This window comes from Dendropsophus ebraccatus, chromosome 6 (genome assembly GCF_027789765.1).
Source record: "Dendropsophus ebraccatus isolate aDenEbr1 chromosome 6, aDenEbr1.pat, whole genome shotgun sequence".
Lineage (NCBI taxonomy): Eukaryota > Metazoa > Chordata > Amphibia > Anura > Hylidae > Dendropsophus > Dendropsophus ebraccatus.
Genome location: NC_091459.1, coordinates 147,022,626 through 147,042,361, shown reverse-complemented (window position 1 = coordinate 147,042,361; position 19,736 = coordinate 147,022,626). Strand labels below are relative to the sequence as shown.

The window sequence follows — 19,736 nt, the reverse complement described above, 5'->3', positions numbered from 1 at the left end:
CAGCTGGATATGTGATATATAAGTTACTGTACAGTATAGCAGCATGTGGTGTATAATGTATAGTAACTGTATAACCCTGATAACACAGCAGCAGCTGGATATGTGATATATAAGTTACTGTACAGTATAGCAGCATGTGGTATATAATGTATAGTAACTGTATAACCCTGATAACACAGCAGCTGGATATGTGATATATACGTTACTGTACAGTATAGCAGCATGTGGTGTATAATGTATAGTATCTGTATAACCCTGATAACACAGCAGCTGGATATGTGATATATAGGTTACTGTACAGTATAGCAGCATGTGGTGTATAATGTATAGTAACTGTATAACCCTGATAACACAGCAGCTGGATATGTGATATATAAGTTACTGTACAGTATAGTAATCAGCATGTGGTATATAATGTATAGTAACTGTATAACCCTGATAACACAGCAGCTGGATATGTGATATATAAGTTACTATACAGTATAGCAGCATGTGGTGTATAATGTATAGTAACTGTATAACCCTGATAATACAGCAACTGGATATGTGATATATAAGTTACTGTACAGTATAGCAATCAGCATGTGGTGTATAATGTATAGTAACTGTATAACCCTGATAACACAGCAGCTGGTTGTAGATACAGGATGGAGCTGTAGATCCCCATAATGCAGCAGCGTAGTACAAGAGGCTAGAATAGAGAAGCAGGGCTGCTGTCAGAGGTCTGTGTGGTCACCTGACAGCAATGGGGGAGGGGTGTGTGTTCAGCATGGACCAGTCAGGAAGTGAGAATCACAGAGCTGTGCAGGAGGACAATGACAGAAACGTTATATACAGCAGTGTAAATGGATGAGTGTAAGTGCAGGCACATGCAGATGTGTAATCAGCCGATTACAGGACCAAGAGTCGAATCCACACCAGGTATAATAAGCGCAGGAGTATTTAAATTTGCACACAGCGGTGCAGCCAGGGATCATCCAGAGGTAGATGGCATAGTAAACATATACTCTTTATTGCAACGCGTTTCGGCCCTATATTGTCTAACATGGGCCTTTATCAAGCATCAAGCAAGTGAGAGTGTAAACAGTGTGTGTGTGCTTGGTAACCCTGTCTCCTCCAGAAAGTCCGTGCTGTGCCTGGTGTGTGTGTGTGTGTGTTGTATAAATGTGTAAGTGCTGTGCCTGGTGTGTGTGTTGTATAAATGTGTAAGTGCTGTGCCTGGTGTGTATGTGTGTGTGTGTGTGTGTTGTATAAAAGTGTAAGTGCTGTGCTCGATGTGTGTGTTGTATATATGTGTAAATGCTGTGCTCGGTGTGTGTATTGTATACTGTATATGTGTAAGTGCTGTGTTCCGTGTGTGTATTGTATATATGTGTAAGTGCTGTGCTCAGTGTGTGTGTATTGTGTATTGTATATATGTGTATAAGTGCTGTGCTCAGTGTGTGTGTGTATTGTATATATGTGTAAGTGCTGTGCTTGGTGTGTGTGTATTGTATATATGTGTGCAAGTGCTGTGCTCGGTGTGTGTGTATTGTATATATGTGCAAGTGCTGTGCTCGGTGTGTGTGTGTGTGTATTGTGTATTGTATATATGTGTAAGTGCTGTGCTCGGTGTGTGTATTGTATTTATGTGTGTAAGTGCTGTGCTCGGCGTGTGTATTGTACAAATGTGTAAGTGCTGTGCTCGGTGTGTGTGTGTGTATTGTGTATATGTGTAAGTGCTGTGCTCGGTGTGTGTATTGTGTATATATATATGTAAGTGCTGTGCTCGGTGTGTGTATTGTGTATATATATGTGTAAGTGCTGTGCTCGGTGTGTATTGTATATATGTGTAAGTGCTGTGCTCGGTGTGTGTATTGTATTTATGTGTGTAAGTGCTGTGCTCGGTGTGTGTATTGTGTATATATATGTGTAAGTGCTGTGCTCGGTGTGTGTGTTGTGTATATATATGTGTAAGTGCTGTGCTCGGTGTGTGTGTGTGTATTGTATAAATGTGTAAGTGCTGTGCCTGGTGTGTGTGTGTGTATTGTATAAATGTGTAAGTGCTGTGCCTGGTGTGTGTGTGTGTTGTATAAATGTGTAAGTGCTGTGCCTGGTGTGTGTGTGTGTGTTGTATAAAAGTGTAAGTGCTGTGCTCGATGTGTGTGTTGTATATATGTGTATATGCTGTGCTCGGTGTGTGTATTGTATACTGTATATGTGTAAGTGCTGTGTTCCGTGTGTGTATTGTATATATGTGTAAGTGCTGTGCTCAGTGTGTGTGTATTGTGTATTGTATATATGTGTATAAGTGCTGTGCTCAGTGTGTGTGTATTGTGTATTGTATATATGTGTATAAGTGCTGTGCTCAGTGTGTGTGTGTATTGTATATATGTGTAAGTGCTGTGCTCGGTGTGTGTGTATTGTATATATGTGTGCAAGTGCTGTGCTCGGTGTGTGTGTATTGTATATATGTGCAAGTGCTGTGCTCGGTGTGTGTGTGTGTGTGTGTGTGTATTGTGTATTGTATATATGTGCAAGTGCTGTGCTCGGTGTGTGTGTATTGTATATATGTGCAAGTGCTGTGCTCGGTGTGTGTGTGTGTGTATTGTATATATGTGTAAGTGCTGTGCTCGGTGTGTGTATTGTATTTATGTGTGTAAGTGCTGTGCTCGGCGTGTGTATTGTACAAATGTGTAAGTGCTGTGCTCGGTGTGTGTGTGTATTGTGTATATGTGTAAGTGCTGTGCTCGGTGTGTGTATTGTATATATGTGTAAGTGCTGTGCTCGGTGTGTGTATTGTGTATATATATGTGTAAGTGCTGTGCTCGGTGTGTGTATTGTATTTATGTGTGTAAGTGCTGTGCTCGGTGTGTGTATTGTATATATGTGTAAGTGCTGTGCTCGGTGTGTGTATTGTATATATGTGTAAGTGCTGTGCTCGGTGTGTGTATTGTATATATGTGTAAGTGCTGTGCACCAGAGGGTTCGCGCTGTGCTACACAGGGTCCACACTATGCCTGAAATGTAAATCAGAGCTTTTCTCTGATCAGTGCTGGGCAGCTGTCCCTTGTGTAGCTTGTCATCAGCCGCAGCAGCTGTCCCTTGTGTAGCTTGTCATCAGCCGCAGCAGCTGTCCCTTGTGTAGCTTGTCATCAGCCGCAGCAGTTGTCCGTTGTGTAGCTTGTCATCAGCCGCAGCAGCTGTCCCTTGTGTAGCCTGTCATCAGCCGCAGCAGCGGTCCCTTGTGTAGCTTGTCATCAGCCGCAGCAGCAGCTCTCCCCCATGTAGCTTGTCATCAGCCGCAGCAGCTGTCCCTTGTGTAGCTTGTCATCAGCCGCAGCAGCGGTCCCTTGTGTAGCTTGTCATCAGCCGCAGCAGCAGCTGTCCCTTGTGTAGCTTGTCATCAGCCGCAGCAGCAGCTGTCCCTTGTGTAGCTTGTCATCAGCCGCAGCAGCTGTCCCTTGTGTAGCTTGTCATCAGCCGCCGCAGCAGCGGTCCCTTGTGTAGCTTGTCATCAGCCGCAGCAGCTGTCCCTTGTGTAGCTTGTCATCAGCCACAGCAGCAGCTGTCCCTTGTGTAGCTTGTCATCAGCCGCCGCAGCAGCTGTCCCTTGTGTAGCTTGTCATCAGCCGCAGCAGCTGTCCCTTGTGTAGCTTGTCATCAGCCGCAGCAGCAGCTGTCCCTTGTGTAGCTTGTCATCAGCCGCAGCAGCTGTCCCTTGTGTAGCTTGTCATCAGCCGCAGCAGCTGTCCCTTGTGTAGCTTGTCATCAGCCGCTGCAGCAGCTGTCCGTTGTGTAGCTTGTCATCAGCCGCAGCAGCAGCTGTCCGTTGTGTAGCTTGTCATCAGCCACAGCAGCGGTCCCTTGTGTAGCTTGTCATCAGCCACAGCAGCAGCTGTCCCTTGTGTAGCTTGTCATCAGCCGCAGCAGCAGCTGTCCCTTGTGTAGCTTGTCATCAGCCGCAGCAGCGGTCCCTTGTGTAGCTTGTCATCAGCCGCAGCAGCTCTCCCTTGTGTAGCTTGTCATCAGCCGCAGCAGCAGCTCTCCCCCATGTAGCTTGTCATCAGCCGCAGCAGCTGTCCCTTGTGTAGCTTGTCATCAGCTGCAGCAGCTGTCCCTTGTGTAGCTTGTCATCAGCCGCAGCAGCTGTCCCTTGTGTAGCTTGTCATCAGCCGCAGCAGCTGTCCCTTGTGTAGCTTGTCATCAGCCGCAGCAGTTGTCCGTTGTGTAGCTTGTCATCAGCCGCAGCAGCTGTCCCTTGTGTAGCCTGTCATCAGCCGCAGCAGCGGTCCCTTGTGTAGCTTGTCATCAGCCGCAGCAGCAGCTCTCCCCCATGTAGCTTGTCATCAGCCGCAGCAGCAGCTGTCCCTTGTGTAGCTTGTCATCAGCCGCAGCAGCTGTCCCTTGTGTAGCTTGTCATCAGCCGCAGCAGCTGTCCCTTGTGTAGCTTGTCATCAGCCGCAGCAGTTGTCCGTTGTGTAGCTTGTCATCAGCCGCAGCAGCTGTCCCTTGTGTAGCCTGTCATCAGCCGCAGCAGCGGTCCCTTGTGTAGCTTGTCATCAGCCGCAGCAGCAGCTCTCCCCATGTAGCTTGTCATCAGCCGCAGCAGCTGTCCCTTGTGTAGCTTGTCATCAGCCGCAGCAGCGGTCCCTTGTGTAGCTTGTCATCAGCCGCAGCAGCAGCTGTCCCTTGTGTAGCTTGTCATCAGCCGCAGCAGCAGCTGTCCCTTGTGTAGCTTGTCATCAGCCGCAGCAGCTGTCCCTTGTGTAGCTTGTCATCAGCCGCCGCAGCAGCGGTCCCTTGTGTAGCTTGTCATCAGCCGCAGCAGCTGTCCCTTGTGTAGCTTGTCATCAGCCACAGCAGCAGCTGTCCCTTGTGTAGCTTGTCATCAGCCGCCGCAGCAGCTGTCCCTTGTGTAGCTTGTCATCAGCCGCAGCAGCTGTCCCTTGTGTAGCTTGTCATCAGCCGCAGCAGCAGCTGTCCCTTGTGTAGCTTGTCATCAGCCGCAGCAGCTGTCCCTTGTGTAGCTTGTCATCAGCCGCAGCAGCTGTCCCTTGTGTAGCTTGTCATCAGCCGCTGCAGCAGCTGTCCGTTGTGTAGCTTGTCATCAGCCGCAGCAGCAGCTGTCCGTTGTGTAGCTTGTCATCAGCCACAGCAGCGGTCCCTTGTGTAGCTTGTCATCAGCCACAGCAGCAGCTGTCCCTTGTGTAGCTTGTCATCAGCCGCAGCAGCAGCTGTCCCTTGTGTAGCTTGTCATCAGCCGCAGCAGCGGTCCCTTGTGTAGCTTGTCATCAGCCGCAGCAGCTCTCCCTTGTGTAGCTTGTCATCAGCCGCAGCAGCAGCTCTCCCCCATGTAGCTTGTCATCAGCCGCAGCAGCTGTCCCTTGTGTAGCTTGTCATCAGCTGCAGCAGCTGTCCCTTGTGTAGCTTGTCATCAGCCGCAGCAGCTGTCCCTTGTGTAGCTTGTCATCAGCCGCAGCAGCTGTCCCTTGTGTAGCTTGTCATCAGCCGCAGCAGTTGTCCGTTGTGTAGCTTGTCATCAGCCGCAGCAGCTGTCCCTTGTGTAGCCTGTCATCAGCCGCAGCAGCGGTCCCTTGTGTAGCTTGTCATCAGCCGCAGCAGCAGCTCTCCCCCATGTAGCTTGTCATCAGCCGCAGCAGCAGCTGTCCCTTGTGTAGCTTGTCATCAGCCGCAGCAGCGGTCCCTTGTGTAGCTTGTCATCAGCCGCAGCAGCAGCTGTCCCTTGTGTAGCTTGTCATCAGCCGCAGCAGCAGATGTCCCTTGTGTAGCTTGTCATCAGCCGCCGCAGCAGCTGTCCCTTGTGTAGCTTGTCATCAGCCGCAGCAGCTGTCCCTTGTGTAGCTTGTCATCAGCCGCCGCAGCAGCGGTCCCTTGTGTAGCTTGTCATCAGCCGCAGCAGCTGTCCCTTGTGTAGCTTGTCATCAGCCGCAGCAGCAGCTGTCCCTTGTGTAGCTTGTCATCAGCCGCCGCAGCAGCTGTCCCTTGTGTAGCTTGTCATCAGCCACAGCAGCAGCTGTCCCTTGTGTAGCTTGTCATCAGCCGCAGCAGCTGTCCCTTGTGTAGCTTGTCATCAGCCGCAGCAGCTGTCCCTTGTGTAGCTTGTCATCAGCCGCTGCAGCAGCTGTCCGTTGTGTAGCTTGTCATCAGCCGCAGCAGCAGCTGTCCGTTGTGTAGCTTGTCATCAGCCACAGCAGCGGTCCCTTGTGTAGCTTGTCATCAGCCGCAGCAGCAGCTGTCCCTTGTGTAGCTTGTCATCAGCCGCAGCAGCGGTCCCTTGTGTAGCTTGTCATCAGCCGCAGCAGCTCTCCCTTGTGTAGCTTGTCATCAGCCGCAGCAGCAGCTCTCCCCCATGTAGCTTGTCATCAGCCGCAGCAGCTGTCCCTTGTGTAGCTTGTCATCAGCCGCAGCAGCAGCTGTCCCTTGTCTAGCTTGTCATCAGCTGCAGCAGCTGTCCCTTGTGTAGCTTGTCATCAGCCGCAGCAGCTGTCCCTTGTGTAGCTTGTCATCAGCCGCAGCAGCAGCTGTCCCTTGTGTAGCTTGTCATCAGCCGTAGCAGCAGCTGTCCCTTGTGTAGCTTGTCATCAGCCGCAGCAGCAGCTGTCCCTTGTGTAGCTTGTCATCAGCCGCAGCAGCAGCTGTCCCTTGTGTAGCTTGTCATCAGCCACAGCAGCTGTCCCTTGTGTAGCTTGTCATCAGCCGCAGCAGCTGTCCCTTGTGTAGCTTGTCATCAGCCGCAGCAGCAGCTGTCCCTTGTGTAGCTTGTCATCAGCCACAGCAGCAGCTGTCCCTTGTGTAGCTTGTCATCAGCCACAAGCAGCTGTCCCTTGTGTAGCTTGTCATCAGCCGCAGCAGCAGCTGTCCCTTGTGTAGCTTGTCATCAGCCGCAGCAGCTGTCCCTTGTGTAGCTTGTCATCAGCCGCAGCAGCAGCTGTCCCTTGTGTAGCTTGTCATCAGCCGCAGCAGCAGCTGTCCCTTGTGTAGCTTGTCATCAGCCGCAGCAGCTGTCCCTTGTGTAGCTTGTCATCAGCCGCAGCAGCAGCTGTCCCTTGTGTAGCTTGTCATCAGCCGCAGCAGCAGCTCTCCTCCATGTAGCTTGTCATCAGCCGCAGCACCTTTAGTAGTCTGCTTAGAACTCGGCTGCTTTTGGCATGTAGCCATTACTCTGAAGGGTTAATGTAACCACTGGGCAGGTTTATAAATGTCTCTGCATGTATAGGTGCGGTATAAGGGGCTATCCCACCTGCTGACACTTCACCGCCATCCTGTGCACCAGACACAGATGTGAATCTAATAATGTGAATCTGATGTTAATCCCTTAAATCCTGCCGTGCGGGAGCAGCCAGTAGATTGCAGAGTTATTTTGGGCCTCTGACAGCACAGCTGGACTGAGAGACGGGGTTACACCATCATGTATTTATAGCTGTGGTGATCGGCGCACGACTCGGCAGCATGTCCCCTGCACTGCGCTGCCTCCTGCCTTCCTGGAGAGCAGCTGTCTAGACAAAGCAGGGGCCTGAAGAGTTGTACATAGAGAGATCCTCCAGGGGGCGCCATCTGTACAGAGAGGAGATCACCGCACTGTACTGGATCAGGTGATGGTGCTGCAAGAAGTGTCGCCACATAGTGCAACATATCAGTAAGGAGATGTGCCGCAAGTGTAGCCGATCCTTATAACTACAGTCACAGATTGTCCATCATAATATTACTACCAGCCTCATATCCTATACTGCTCTGTATCTATAGGGGGCAGTGTTATACTAGTTATATAGGAGCAGTATTATAGTAGTTATATTCCTGTATATAGGAGCAGTATTATAGTAGTTATATTCCTGTATATAGGAGCAGTATTATAGTAGTTATATTCCTGTATATAGGAGCAGTATTATAGTAGTTATATTCCTGTATATAGGAGCAGTATTATAGTAGTTATATTCCTGTATAAAGGAGCCGTATTATAGTAGTTATATCCCTGTATATAGGGACAGTATTATAGTAGTTATATTCCTGTATATAGGAGCAGTATTATAATAGTATATCCCTGTATATAGGGAGCAGTATTATAGTAGTTATATTCCTGTATATAGGGAGCAGTATTATAGTAGTTATATTCCTGTATATAGGGGGCAGTATTATAGTAGTTATATCCCTGTATATAGGGAGCAGTATTATAGTAGTTATATCCCTGTATATAGGGGGCAGTATTATAGTAGTTATATTCCTGTATATAGGGGGCAGTATTATAGTAGTTATATTCCTGTATATAGGGAGCAGTATTATAGTAGTTATATTCCTGTATATAGGGGCAGTATTATAGTAGTTATATTCCTGTATATAGGGGCAGTATTATAGTAGTTATATTCCTGTATATAGGGGGCAGTATTATAGTAGTTATATTCTTGTATATAGGAGCAGTATTATAGTAGTTATATCCCTGTATATAGGGGCAGTATTATAGCAGTTATATCCCTGTATATAGGAGCAGTATTATAGTAGTTATGTCCCTGTATATAGGAGCAGTATTATAGTAGTTATATTCCTGTATATAGGGAGCAGTATTATAGTAGTATATTCCTGTATATAGGAGCAGTATTATAGTAGTTATATCCCTGTATATAGGAGCAGTATTATAGCAGTTATATCCCTGTATATAGGAGCAGTATTATAGTAGTTATATTCCTGTATATAGGAGCAGTATTATAGTAGTATATCCCTGTATATAGTAGCAGTATTATAGTAGTTATATTCCTGTATATATGGAGCAGTATTATAGTAGTATATTCCTGTATATAGGAGCAGTATTATAGTAGTTGTATTTGTGTGATCACGTCGGTAGGTGTATTTCTTCACTATTTCCGTCCCTCATCGCTCCGCCATACTGTTGTGTTCCTGGTCGCCATGCGGTTCTTTGTGGCAGACATAACACATTGTTCTGTTTCTCATTGTTTTGTAGTTACATCTAGACTCTCCCAGCCATCCTCCCCCCAGTCGAGCTGTCCATCTCCCCCCATCCCTGCGAGTAAAGTCATCTCCCCATCTCAGAAGCTCAGCAAGAAGGCCCTGAAGCAGGTAATGTGGGGGAGGGGTTCATCACGTCGGGGGGCTGTTCACCTCCTCGTCTATCATTTCCATCATCCATGTTGGGGGTTCTCATAGTGACTACTCTATGTATCTGGGGAGGTTCAGCCTGTCTTCTGCCTCCAGTCTCTGTCACAACATCTGGGTGATCACAGGACATTGCTCTCTGTTATCAGCCATATCCGGTGGGGCAGGGACTGTGTGTAGGACGTGTGACTACCATCTATTGCTCTCTGTTATCAGTAGACTCTATATAGCTATAACAGTGATGCGGTCTCTCCCCGCAGGCTCTGAAGCAGCAGCAGCAGAAGAAGCAGGAGCGCAGGAGATCGGGGATTGCGGTTCCGTCCAGTCCGCACCTCATGCTGAAGACTGTGAAAAGTGCGAGTAACCTCCCCCCGCCCAAACCAGCCGCCACCGCCGCTCACAGTATGTATCCATGCCTGGAGATAGGAGAGGTGCGACGCTCTGCGTGGTGTCAGGGGAGGTGTGACGCCCTGCATGGTGTCAGGGGAGGCTATATCTATATATATATATACTCAGAGGAAGCTGCGGAGGTCTCAGGTGTCTCCTGTTCTTCTCACAGGACACTTGAAAAGGACCAAAGGAGCAGAGATCGATGTGGAGACGCCGGACTCCATCCTGGTGAACACCAACCTGCGGGCGCTGATCAATAAGCACACCTTCTCCCTGCTGCCGGGGGACTGCCAGCAATGCTTGCTCCGACTGCTGCCCGAGGTGGACTGTCCGGTGAGCCCATCACAGGGCCGGGGGAGACGAGGGCTATGGATGGGGGGGGGGGATATCCTCACACTAGATGGCGCTGTCTCCCTGTATACAGGATAGGGTGGTATGATGTCTTCACACTAGATGGCGCTGTCTCCCTGTATACAGGATAGGGGGTATGATGTCCTCACACTAGATGGCGCTGTCTCCCTGTATACAGGATAGGGGGTATGATGTCTTCACACTAGATGGCGCTGTCTCCCTGTATACAAGATAGGGGGTATGATGTCTTCACACTAGATGGCGCTGTCTCCCTGTATACAGGATAGGGGGTATGATGTCCTCACACTAGATGGCGCTGTCTCCCCGTATACATGATGGGGGGGGGGGTATGATGTCCTCACACTAGATGGCGCTGTCTCCCTGTATACAAGATAGGGGGTATGATGTCTTCACACTAGGTGGCGCTGTCTCCCTGTATACAGGATAGGGGGTATGATGTCCTCACACTAGATGGCGCTGTCTCCCCGTATACATGATGGGGGGGGGGGGGTATGATGTCCTCACACTAGATGGCGCTGTCTCCCTGTATACAGGATAGGGGGTATGATGTCCTCACACTAGGTGGCGCTGTCTCCCTGTATACAGGATAGGGGGTATGATGTCCTCACACTAGATGGCGCTGTCTCCCTGTATACAGGATAGGGGGTATGATGTCTTCACACTAGGTGGCGCTGTCTCCCTGTATACAGGATAGGGGGTATGATGTCCTCACACTAGATGGCGCTGTCTCCCTGTATACAGGATAGGGGGTATGATGTCTTCACACTAGGTGGCGCTGTCTCCCTGTATACAGGATAGAGGGGGTATGAAGTCCTCACACTAGATGGCGCTGTCTCCCTGTATACATGATGGGGGGGGTATGATGTCCTCACACTAGGTGGCGCTGTCTCCCTGTACATGATTGGGGTTATGATTTCCTCACACTAGATGGCGCTGTCTCCCTGTATACAGGATAGGGGGTATGATGTCCTCACACTAGATGGCGCTGTCTCCCTGTATACAGGATAGAGGGTATGATGTCCTCACACTAGATGGCGCTGTCTCCCTGTATACATGATGGGGGGGGGTATGATGTCCTCACACTAGGTGGCGCTGTCTCCCTGTATACAGGATAGAGGGGTATGATGTCCTCACACTAGATGGCGCTGTCTCCCTGTATACAGGATAGAGGGTATGATGTCCTCACACTAGATGGCGCTGTCTCCCTGTATACATGATGGGGGGGGTATGATGTCCTCACACTAGGTGGCGCTGTCTCCCTGTATACAGGATAGAGGGGTATGATGTCCTCACACTAGGTGGCGCTGTCTCCCTGTATACAGGATAGGGGATACGATGTCCTCACACTAGATGGCGCTGTCTCCCTGTATACATGATGGGGGGGGGGGGGGGGTATGATGTCCTCACACTAGATGGCGCTGTAGTCGGGGGTCCTCATGGTGCCTGGAAGTAGGAGTCATTGTTGCCGCTTTCCTCACAGGCCGGACCGGACGGTCTCCTGAGACTGAACAATTCTGCTCTCAACAACGAGTTCTTCACGTCAGCGTCTCAGGGCTGGAAGGAGCGGCTGTCTGAAGGTAAGCGAGAGGTCTAATATACAGTGTATCAGCTCACCGCACTCTACTGCACTGTCTCTGACTTGGATAAACAGTCTTTGTAGCACTCTCAGTCTTGGGTAACTAGCCTCTATAGTCCCAGCACTCTCTTACACTGTCTCGGTTTTGGGTAGGCAGTCTCTGTAGCCCCAGCACTCTCCTGCACTGTCTCAGTCTTGGGTAAGCAGGCTCTGTAGCCCCAGCACTCTCCTGCACTGTCTCAGTCTTGGGTAGGCCGTCTCTGTAGCCCCAGCACTCTCCTGCACTGTCTCAGTCTTGGGTAAGCAGTCTCTGTAGCCCCAGCACTCTCTTACACTGTCTCGGTTTTGGGTAAGCAGTCTCTGTAGCCCCAGCACTCTCCTGCACTGTCTCAGTCTTGGGTAAGCAGTCTCTGTAGCCCCAGCACTCTCCTGCACTGTCCCAGTCTTGGGTAAGCAGTCTCTGTAGCCCCAGCACTCTCCTGCACTGTCTCAGTCTTGGGTAGGCCGTCTCTGTAGCCCCAGCACTCTCCTGCACTGTCTCAGTCTTGGGTAAGCAGTCTCTGTAGCCCCAGCACTCTCCTGCACTGTCTCAGTCTTGGGTAAGCAGTCTCTGTAGCCCCAGCACTCTCTTACACTGTCTCGGTTTTGGGTAAGCAGTCTCTGTAGCCCCAGCACTCTCCTGCACTCTCTCAGTCTTGGGTAAGCAGTCTCTGTAGCCCCAGCACTCTCCTGCACTCTCTCAGTCTTGGGTAAGCAGTCTCTGTAGCCCCAGCACTCTCCTGCACTGTCTCAGTCTTGGGTAAGCAGTCTCTGTAGCCCCAGCACTCTCCTGCACTGTCTCAGTCTTGAGTAAGCAGTCTCTGTAGCCCCAGCACTCTCCTGCACTGTCTCAGTCTTGGGTAGGCCGTCTCTGTAGCCCCAGCACTCTCCTGCACTGTCTCAGTCTTGGGTAAGCAGTCTCTGTAGCCCCAGCACTCTCCTGCACTGTCTCAGTCTTGGGTAAGCAGTCTCTGTAGCCCCAGCACTCTCCTGCACTGTCTCAGTCTTGGGTAAGCCGTCTCTGTAGCCCCAGCACTCTCCTGCACTGTCTCAGTCTTGGGTAAGCAGTCTCTGTAGCCCCAGCACTCTCCTGCACTGTCTCAGTCTTGGGTAAGCAGTCTCTGTAGCCCCAGCACTCTCCTGCACTGTCTCAGTCTTGGGTAAGCAGTCTCTGTAGCCCCAGCACTCTCCTGCACTGTCTCAGTCTTGGGTAAGCAGTCTCTGTAGCCCCAGCACTCTCCTGCACTGTCTCAGTCTTGGGTAAGCAGTCTCTGTAGCCCCAGCACTCTCCTGCACTGTCTCAGTCTTGGGTAAGCAGTCTCTGTAGCCCCAGCACTCTCCTGCACTGTCTCAGTCTTGGGTAAGCAGTATCTGTAGCCCCAGCACTCTCCTGCACTGTCTCAGTCTTGGGTAAGCAGTCTCTGTAGCCCCAGCACTCTCCTGCACTCTCTCAGTCTTGGGTAAGCAGTCTCTGTAGCCCCAGCACTCTCCTGCACTGTCTCAGTCTTGGGTAGGCAGTCTCTGTAGCCCTAGCAATCTCCTGCACTCTCTCAGTCTTTGGTAGGCAGTCTCTGTAGCCCCAGCACTCTCCTGCACTGTCTCAGTCTTGGGTAAGCAGTCTCTGTAGCCCCAGCACTCTCCTGCACTGTCTCAGTCTTGGGTAAGCAGTCTCTGTAGCCCCAGCACTCTCCTGCACTGTCTCAGTCTTGGGTAAGCAGTCTCTGTAGCCCCAGCACTCTCCTGCACTGTCTCAGTCTTGGGTAAGCAGTATCTGTAGCCCCAGCACTCTCCTGCACTGTCTCAGTCTTGGGTAAGCAGTCTCTGTAGCCCCAGCACTCTCCTGCACTGTCTCAGTCTTGGGTAAGCAGTCTCTGTAGCCCCAGCACTCTCCTGCACTGTCTCAGTCTTGGGTAAGCAGTCTCTGTAGCCCCAGCACTCTCCTGCACTCTCTCAGTCTTGGGTAAGCAGTCTCTGTAGCCCCAGCACTCTCCTGCACTGTCTCAGTCTTGGGTAGGCAGTCTCTGTAGCCCTAGCAATCTCCTACACTCTCTCAGTCTTTGGTAGGCAGTCTCTGTAGCCCCAGCACTCTCCTGCACTGTCTCAGTCTTGGGTAAGCAGTCTCTGTAGCCCCAGCACTCTCCTGCACTGTCTCAGTCTTGGGTAAGCAGTCTCTGTAGCCCCAGCACTCTCCTGCACTGTCTCAGTCTTGGGTAAGCAGTCTCTGTAGCCCCAGCACTCTCCTGCACTGTCTCAGTCTTGGGTAAGCAGTCTCTGTAGCCCCAGCACTCTCCTGCACTCTCTCAGTCTTGGTAGGCAGTCTCTCTATACCCTTATATATTGTCTTACAGGTGAATTCACCCCGGAGATGCAGCTAAGGATTCGTCAGGAGATCGAGAAGGAGAAGAAGGTGGAGTCCTGGAAGGAGCAGTTCTATGAGAGTTACTATGGAGAGAAGTAAGTCCAGTTGGGATGACAATAGGGCTGGGCGATATTGGCCTAAATCAATATCGCGGTTTATCGCACATGTAGTTGCTGTAACGATAATTGGACGATAAATATAACACGCCCCTTTTGCAAGCCACACCCACTTGTTTAAGTTTAAAAAAAAAAAAGGAACTCACTGAGCAGCAACTCTGTGAACTCAGTGAATTTAGTATTATTAATAATAATAATAATAATAATAATAATATTTGTCCTTATTAGGGGGTCTCAGCAGAGTTATACAGCTACATACACACAGGAGGAAGGGGGACAGGTCGCTATATATACACTATGTACACACAGAAGGGGACAGGTCCCCCTTCCTTCTGTGTGTACATAGTTTATATATATATAAAGGGACCTGTCCCCCTTCCTCCTGTGTGTATAGGGACCTGTCCCCCTTCCTCCTGTGTGTATAGGGACCTGTCCCCCTTCCTCCTGTGTATAGTGACCTGTCCCCCTTCTTCCTGTGTGTATAGGGACCTGTCCTCCTTCCTCCTGTGTGTATAGGGACCTGTCCCCCTTCCCCCTGTGTGTATAGGGACCTGTCCCCCTTCCCCCTGTGTGTATAGGGACCTGTCCCCCTTCCTCCTGTGTGTATAGGGACCTGTCCCCCTTCCTCCTGTGTATAGGGACCTGTCCCCCTTCTTCCTGTGTGTATAGGGACCTGTCCCCCTTCCCCCTGTGTGTATAGGGACCTGTCCCCCTTCCTCCTGTGTGTATAGGGACCTGTCCCCCTTCCCCCTGTGTGTATAGGGACCTGTCCCCCTTCCTCCTGTGAGCCTGGGAACCGCTCTGGCTCCAGGTCACTGCTCTGCGCGCCCTGTTTGAATGGGCGGCCCGGCAGTGACTGGAGGGGGAGGGGGCAGAGCGGTCACTCCAGCAGAAGCAGTCCGGTCTGTACTGCCCGGGTAGGAGAGTGCAGGACACCCCGAGGCTGCGGGGCTGCGAAGCCACGTCCTGCCTAGCTCTGGCATCCCTGCGTCTCTGCACATAAAGCACCCAAAACTGTGAAATACCGCAGATACCGTCCTGGCAAAGTTGAGGTTGGTTAACCGACGCCAGAGACGGTATCGCTATTTTCACGGTATACCGCCCAGCCCTAGGTGACAGCAAGCAGAGATCTTGGTGAGGGTGGAGAGCTCAGGCTATAGATAGAGCAGTGAGGTCAGGTTGGTTGTGTAAAGCTGTTATAGGATAGACTTGATCTGTGGGGTCGTAGCTCATACCAAGTTGCCCCACCATGGTGCTTTACTAACAAGCTGTCCACCATTTTTTTTTTAAGCTCTGGTCTGAGTGAAGAGGAGCTGAGTAAGATGATGGCAGACGATCATGGGGTCGAGGAGAAGGTGTCTCCACCCATTGTACACATCACAATGGATCCTGCCCGAGACACGTCAATAAGCCCCCCTGCAGAAGAACTGCCGCTCGTGAAGACTGAAGACCTACCGGACAATCAGGAAATTACAGAAGCCATAAGAGAGCCCGAGGTGCGGAACCTGAGGGCCAGCCATGAGACTACTCCTGAAGATAAAGATCAAGACGTCAAGGAGAACCAAAAAACCACTATGGAGGCTCCATCCAACTGTGAGTCCAAAGACCTGGAGCCCAAGAGCCATACCTGTGTGACCCCCATCAAACCAAAGAGCCCGACCCCTGTAGAATCCCCAAGAGCAATGGCGAGTAAAGACCACCTCTCCCAAAGTGAGTCCCCAGAGAAGACTGATGGGACCCTGAGCATCGGGGCCAAGAGACGCCTGGAGGTCGGGGAGGACCACCTGGCTGCCCCTGGGAAAAGTCCACGTATGATGGATGTCAGCCAGCCCCAGCAGTCGTTTCGTGCCTTATGTAAGCCTCCCACCGAGTCACCACCGATGCCGCACAGGCCCGAGCAAAAGGTGCCGCCACTCAAGGTAAGACACCAAAGATGGAACATTATGGTGGATGTCATATAGCAGTGGTGTCAAACCTGTGGCCCTCCAGCTGTTACAAAACCACCAGTCTCATCATACCTCAACAAGGCTGCCCAGGCATTAATTTGTAGTTCTGCAGCAACTGGTGGGTCGCAGGTTTCTCAGGACATGTCCACATGTGACCCAGTGTGAACATGTCCTGAAGAGAAAGATTTAACTGAAGTATCATACATAAGATGCTTGGGATTAAGGGTACTGATTCTCCTTATGGAGAAGTAGGTGGGGCTGCGTTGCATCCTGGGAAGTACTATGCAGATAAGCTAAAAAGTCTACTCACACACACACACGGTACAGATTCTGCTTGTGGAGGTCCAGCTGGGTTGTGGTGTGTCAAGTGCAATGTTTCCTGAATAAATGTTATGCAAATTAGCTCTAGGCCGGAAGTAAGAAAGTTGTCTGCCTAGTGCCACCTATAGGCAGCGACCCTATACTTCTAGTAGTCCGGTATTACATTGTAGAGAATGTTTCGGAATGTCTCGGTTTTGGTTTCACCGATCATAGACTTTTTCTTGGTTTCCTAAACATTAAGTTTAGCTGTCTGTGAATTTATAGTCTCGCTATCTGACATCTAACGCATTTCTTACTCTGTCTTTTGTGATCCAGATTCCGGTTGCGTGGCTCACTCCAAAGCCATTTCCCAGCAGTCAGGTCTCTCCCAGGCCCACATTTCCCATCACCGGTACCAGTCCTGGCAGAACCGGAGCCCGCACGCTTGCCGACATCAAGGAGAAGGCTCGCTTGGCCCGTGCACAGAGAGCAGCGGCCGTTGCAGCCCATGCAGGCTCCGTCCCCGGACCTGGACCAGGAGGAGGCCCAGAAGGTGGGCCTAGAGGAGAGATTGGGGACAGAGTACTGGACTTGGGAAATACTGGAAGCTGGAGAAGTGAAAGGGGAACTTCACCCTCAAAACCAGATAACCAAAGTCAAAGGGAGGTCAAGAAGCCAGTGCAGGCATCAGCTGACAGTCCAGCAAGAACACAGCTACTGCAAAAACCCTGTGTACAACCCGGATTCACGGTTACTTCCCATCAACTCAACCGTAACGAAACTGCAAAAGGTGTCACCCAAAGCACAGAAAGAAACGACTCAATCAGCAGAAGAAAAGTGACTCAGGGATTGGTAACAGCAGATAAATCCTTACAGCCCTCTGGGATTGGGAACACCACAGCCGGTGGAAACTCCCTCAAGATCGACAGGGTCCCTACTCTCGAAGGCACGGGTAGCACGACAATGCAAAGCACAAGGAGAGCACAAGCTGATAATGGAAGCCAGCAAATACTTGCCCCATTACCAGTGTCTGCTATAAGGATAGCCCCATCTCAGCCACAACCAGAAACGTTTTTCATAAAGTCGAGAACCACAACCCATGGGATTGATGAGGTACCATCCACCCAAGCACCCAACCCAAGCGTGAAGCCTTTACGGTTGGGTAGTGTGCAGCTCAGCAAGTCCAGCTCTAGCATACCTGCAAATAATCCACTAGTCACTCAGCTTCTTCAAGGAAAGAAGGTCCCGTTAGAGCAAATCATGCCCAGGCCGCTAACAAAAGTGCAGTTGACGTCCGCTGAAAGACATCATGGGTCAGAACCTTGTGGTAGGGAAGAACCAGAGCGACCACCCAATACAGCGGCTCAGCAGCTAGAGAAATTTTTGTGCCAGAACCGACAACATCCTTCAGGTCAAAGGATATGGCAACTTTTTTCAGGTAAAGATTTGACCGGTTACGGTAACAATCCGATTCAAGGTCCTGCGGAGCATGACACGAGCCAGGAGCAGGTGTTACAGACTCTTGTCAAGAAGGTTTGGCAAGAAAACACAAACCCGTCAGATTTTAGTACAGTCCCTAGCGTTTCCCAGAGGGAAAACATTTCTCAGAGGTTCATGCTCGGTTTTCTTGGGAGAAGGACATCCAAGCCGGCCATGTCTGGACATTATCTGCTTAACATCTCAACCTACGGTAGGGTTTCGGAGGCGTGTAGACAAACTGCTCCAGACAGCACAGTCGATACTTCTGTGACTGATCCTGAGCATGTGGAGAGTAAAACAGAGTCTATTACAGAGAGTGGAGCGGAGGACACTGAGACTGACGAGTGTCAATCTCCATTGGTCACATCCGGAATGACAACATCTCCAAAGGCTGAACCTCAAAAGACAGCAAACAGTGAATTCCTTCCAACGTTTGATGTGAAAGAAACAGTCCAATTTGTCACGAGAGGTAACATTTACAACGAGTCAGATATAGCCCGAGATCTAATACACGCTGCCCAGGCCAAAATGGCCAATGTATTGGGGGTCAGGTTGAAACATAATTCTGACATGTTCGGGATCCATGCTTCATCTGGGTCACCCCATCCTGAGTTATTGCAGACATCAAGGACTTGTGGGAATCCAACCGGTTTGCTTGGATCTGGCTATGGTGGTACCATCAACATCTCCACATCACCAGAAGACCTAAGTAGGTCTGGCATCCCTACAACCGGAAATTTTAATCCAGCAAATACGGACAATGTTGTGTCCTTCTCTGTGACTGTGACAACAATCCCTTCCAGTCAGAGTGTAGGCTCTGGTGGTTACGAACAACCCATCTCTGTCCAGGCTTTCACCGATGATGGCAGTATGGAAGTGTCACCTTCCAAATGTTACTGTCGGCTCAAAGCCATGATCATGTGTAAGGGCTGCGGTGCATTCTGCCACGACGACTGCATTGGCCCCTCCAAACTGTGTGTCTCCTGTCTGGTGGTACGGTGACCCCCAACACTTTCTGGGTCAAAGCTCTGGATAGAAGTTTTACCTTCTGACAGAAGGTATACCCTTGTGGTGGGTCATCTTCTGGCCAGCATAGCCCTTTAGATAGTTTTATTGATGAAGATCTTACCGGGTACGTTGTAGGGTTCTCGACAACCCTAAATAATCATGACATAAGTTTGCACTTAATACTGTAAATAATACACGAGTGTTCATACTTTTTTTTTTGGTTACAGATGTAAGACCAGATTTCCAAAGACTGAAGCAATATGTCCCAAGTCACTATCCCGTTACACTCCCTTGTTCTAGTGTATGCACTATGGGAGATATGGAATCCCCAACCTAAGCAATAATTTTAAGCTACCTAAAATCAGTGCCCCAATGGAATCTAGGAAGGTCTGTCTAATATTTCCGATGAGGACGTAGTTTGGGGCTAGCAGGACTTTCACTGTATGATGTTGAGAGAGCCAAAACAGTCTGGCCACCATTTGGCGGTACATCCTGTATTTTAGGTGTATAGGGTGATCCAGACCAGCTTGACTGCCATTTTGATATGATGGTTCTTGCTGTATTTAGGGCAGTCAGGACCTGCTTTGACCATATGTGAGCACACAGTGTGGGGTTTGCTAAGCCGGACCATCTAGAACATAACATTGCCGATGCTGGAGCTTCTTTGAGTCTTGATCCAGATAGCACTTTGGTTAAAGGATAAGCACTTATGACTTGAGCCGCACTCGGCATCGGGTGTGGTAATATTACAGGAAGCCTTCTATAGATATTCATGGATAACACTGTGATTATTTAATTTTCCAGTCAATTTTTAATCTTTGTGTGTGTTAAAAAGCCATAATCCCCTTCTGCTTGTCCTAGAGGCCTCAAGGGCTTCTGCCTGCTGACTGAGGCCTTATATAGAGGAGGTGAAGGGAAATCCTAGTGAGCCTTTTTCCTGCGTCAGACTGTGGTGTGTGTCGTAGGCCGTTGTTTTCCACTTGCATTCCCTTATTCACAGAAGCCTCAGAAGCGACGTTCTTCAAACTTTTCCCAGACGTTCAGGT

At 50.1% G+C, this 19,736-nt stretch overlaps 1 protein-coding gene across 2 annotated transcripts in view; it reads left to right on the top strand.

Annotated features, from left to right (window-relative positions):
- ASXL2 (ASXL transcriptional regulator 2) overlaps positions 1–19,730 on the top strand; it is a 48,169-nt gene extending 28,439 nt beyond the window's left edge. For both annotated transcript variants that reach the window (XM_069973202.1, XM_069973203.1), the window contains 7 exons: positions 8,954–9,069; positions 9,366–9,507; positions 9,665–9,828; positions 11,348–11,444; positions 13,831–13,936; positions 15,249–15,876; positions 16,540–19,730. In XM_069973202.1, the coding sequence (XP_069829303.1) occupies positions 8,954–9,069; positions 9,366–9,507; positions 9,665–9,828; positions 11,348–11,444; positions 13,831–13,936; positions 15,249–15,876; positions 16,540–18,684 (3,398 nt within the window). In that variant the 3' untranslated portion in view covers positions 18,685–19,730. The remainder of the gene's footprint in view (positions 1–8,953; positions 9,070–9,365; positions 9,508–9,664; positions 9,829–11,347; positions 11,445–13,830; positions 13,937–15,248; positions 15,877–16,539) is intronic.
- The last annotated feature ends 6 nt before the right edge of the window (positions 19,731–19,736 follow it).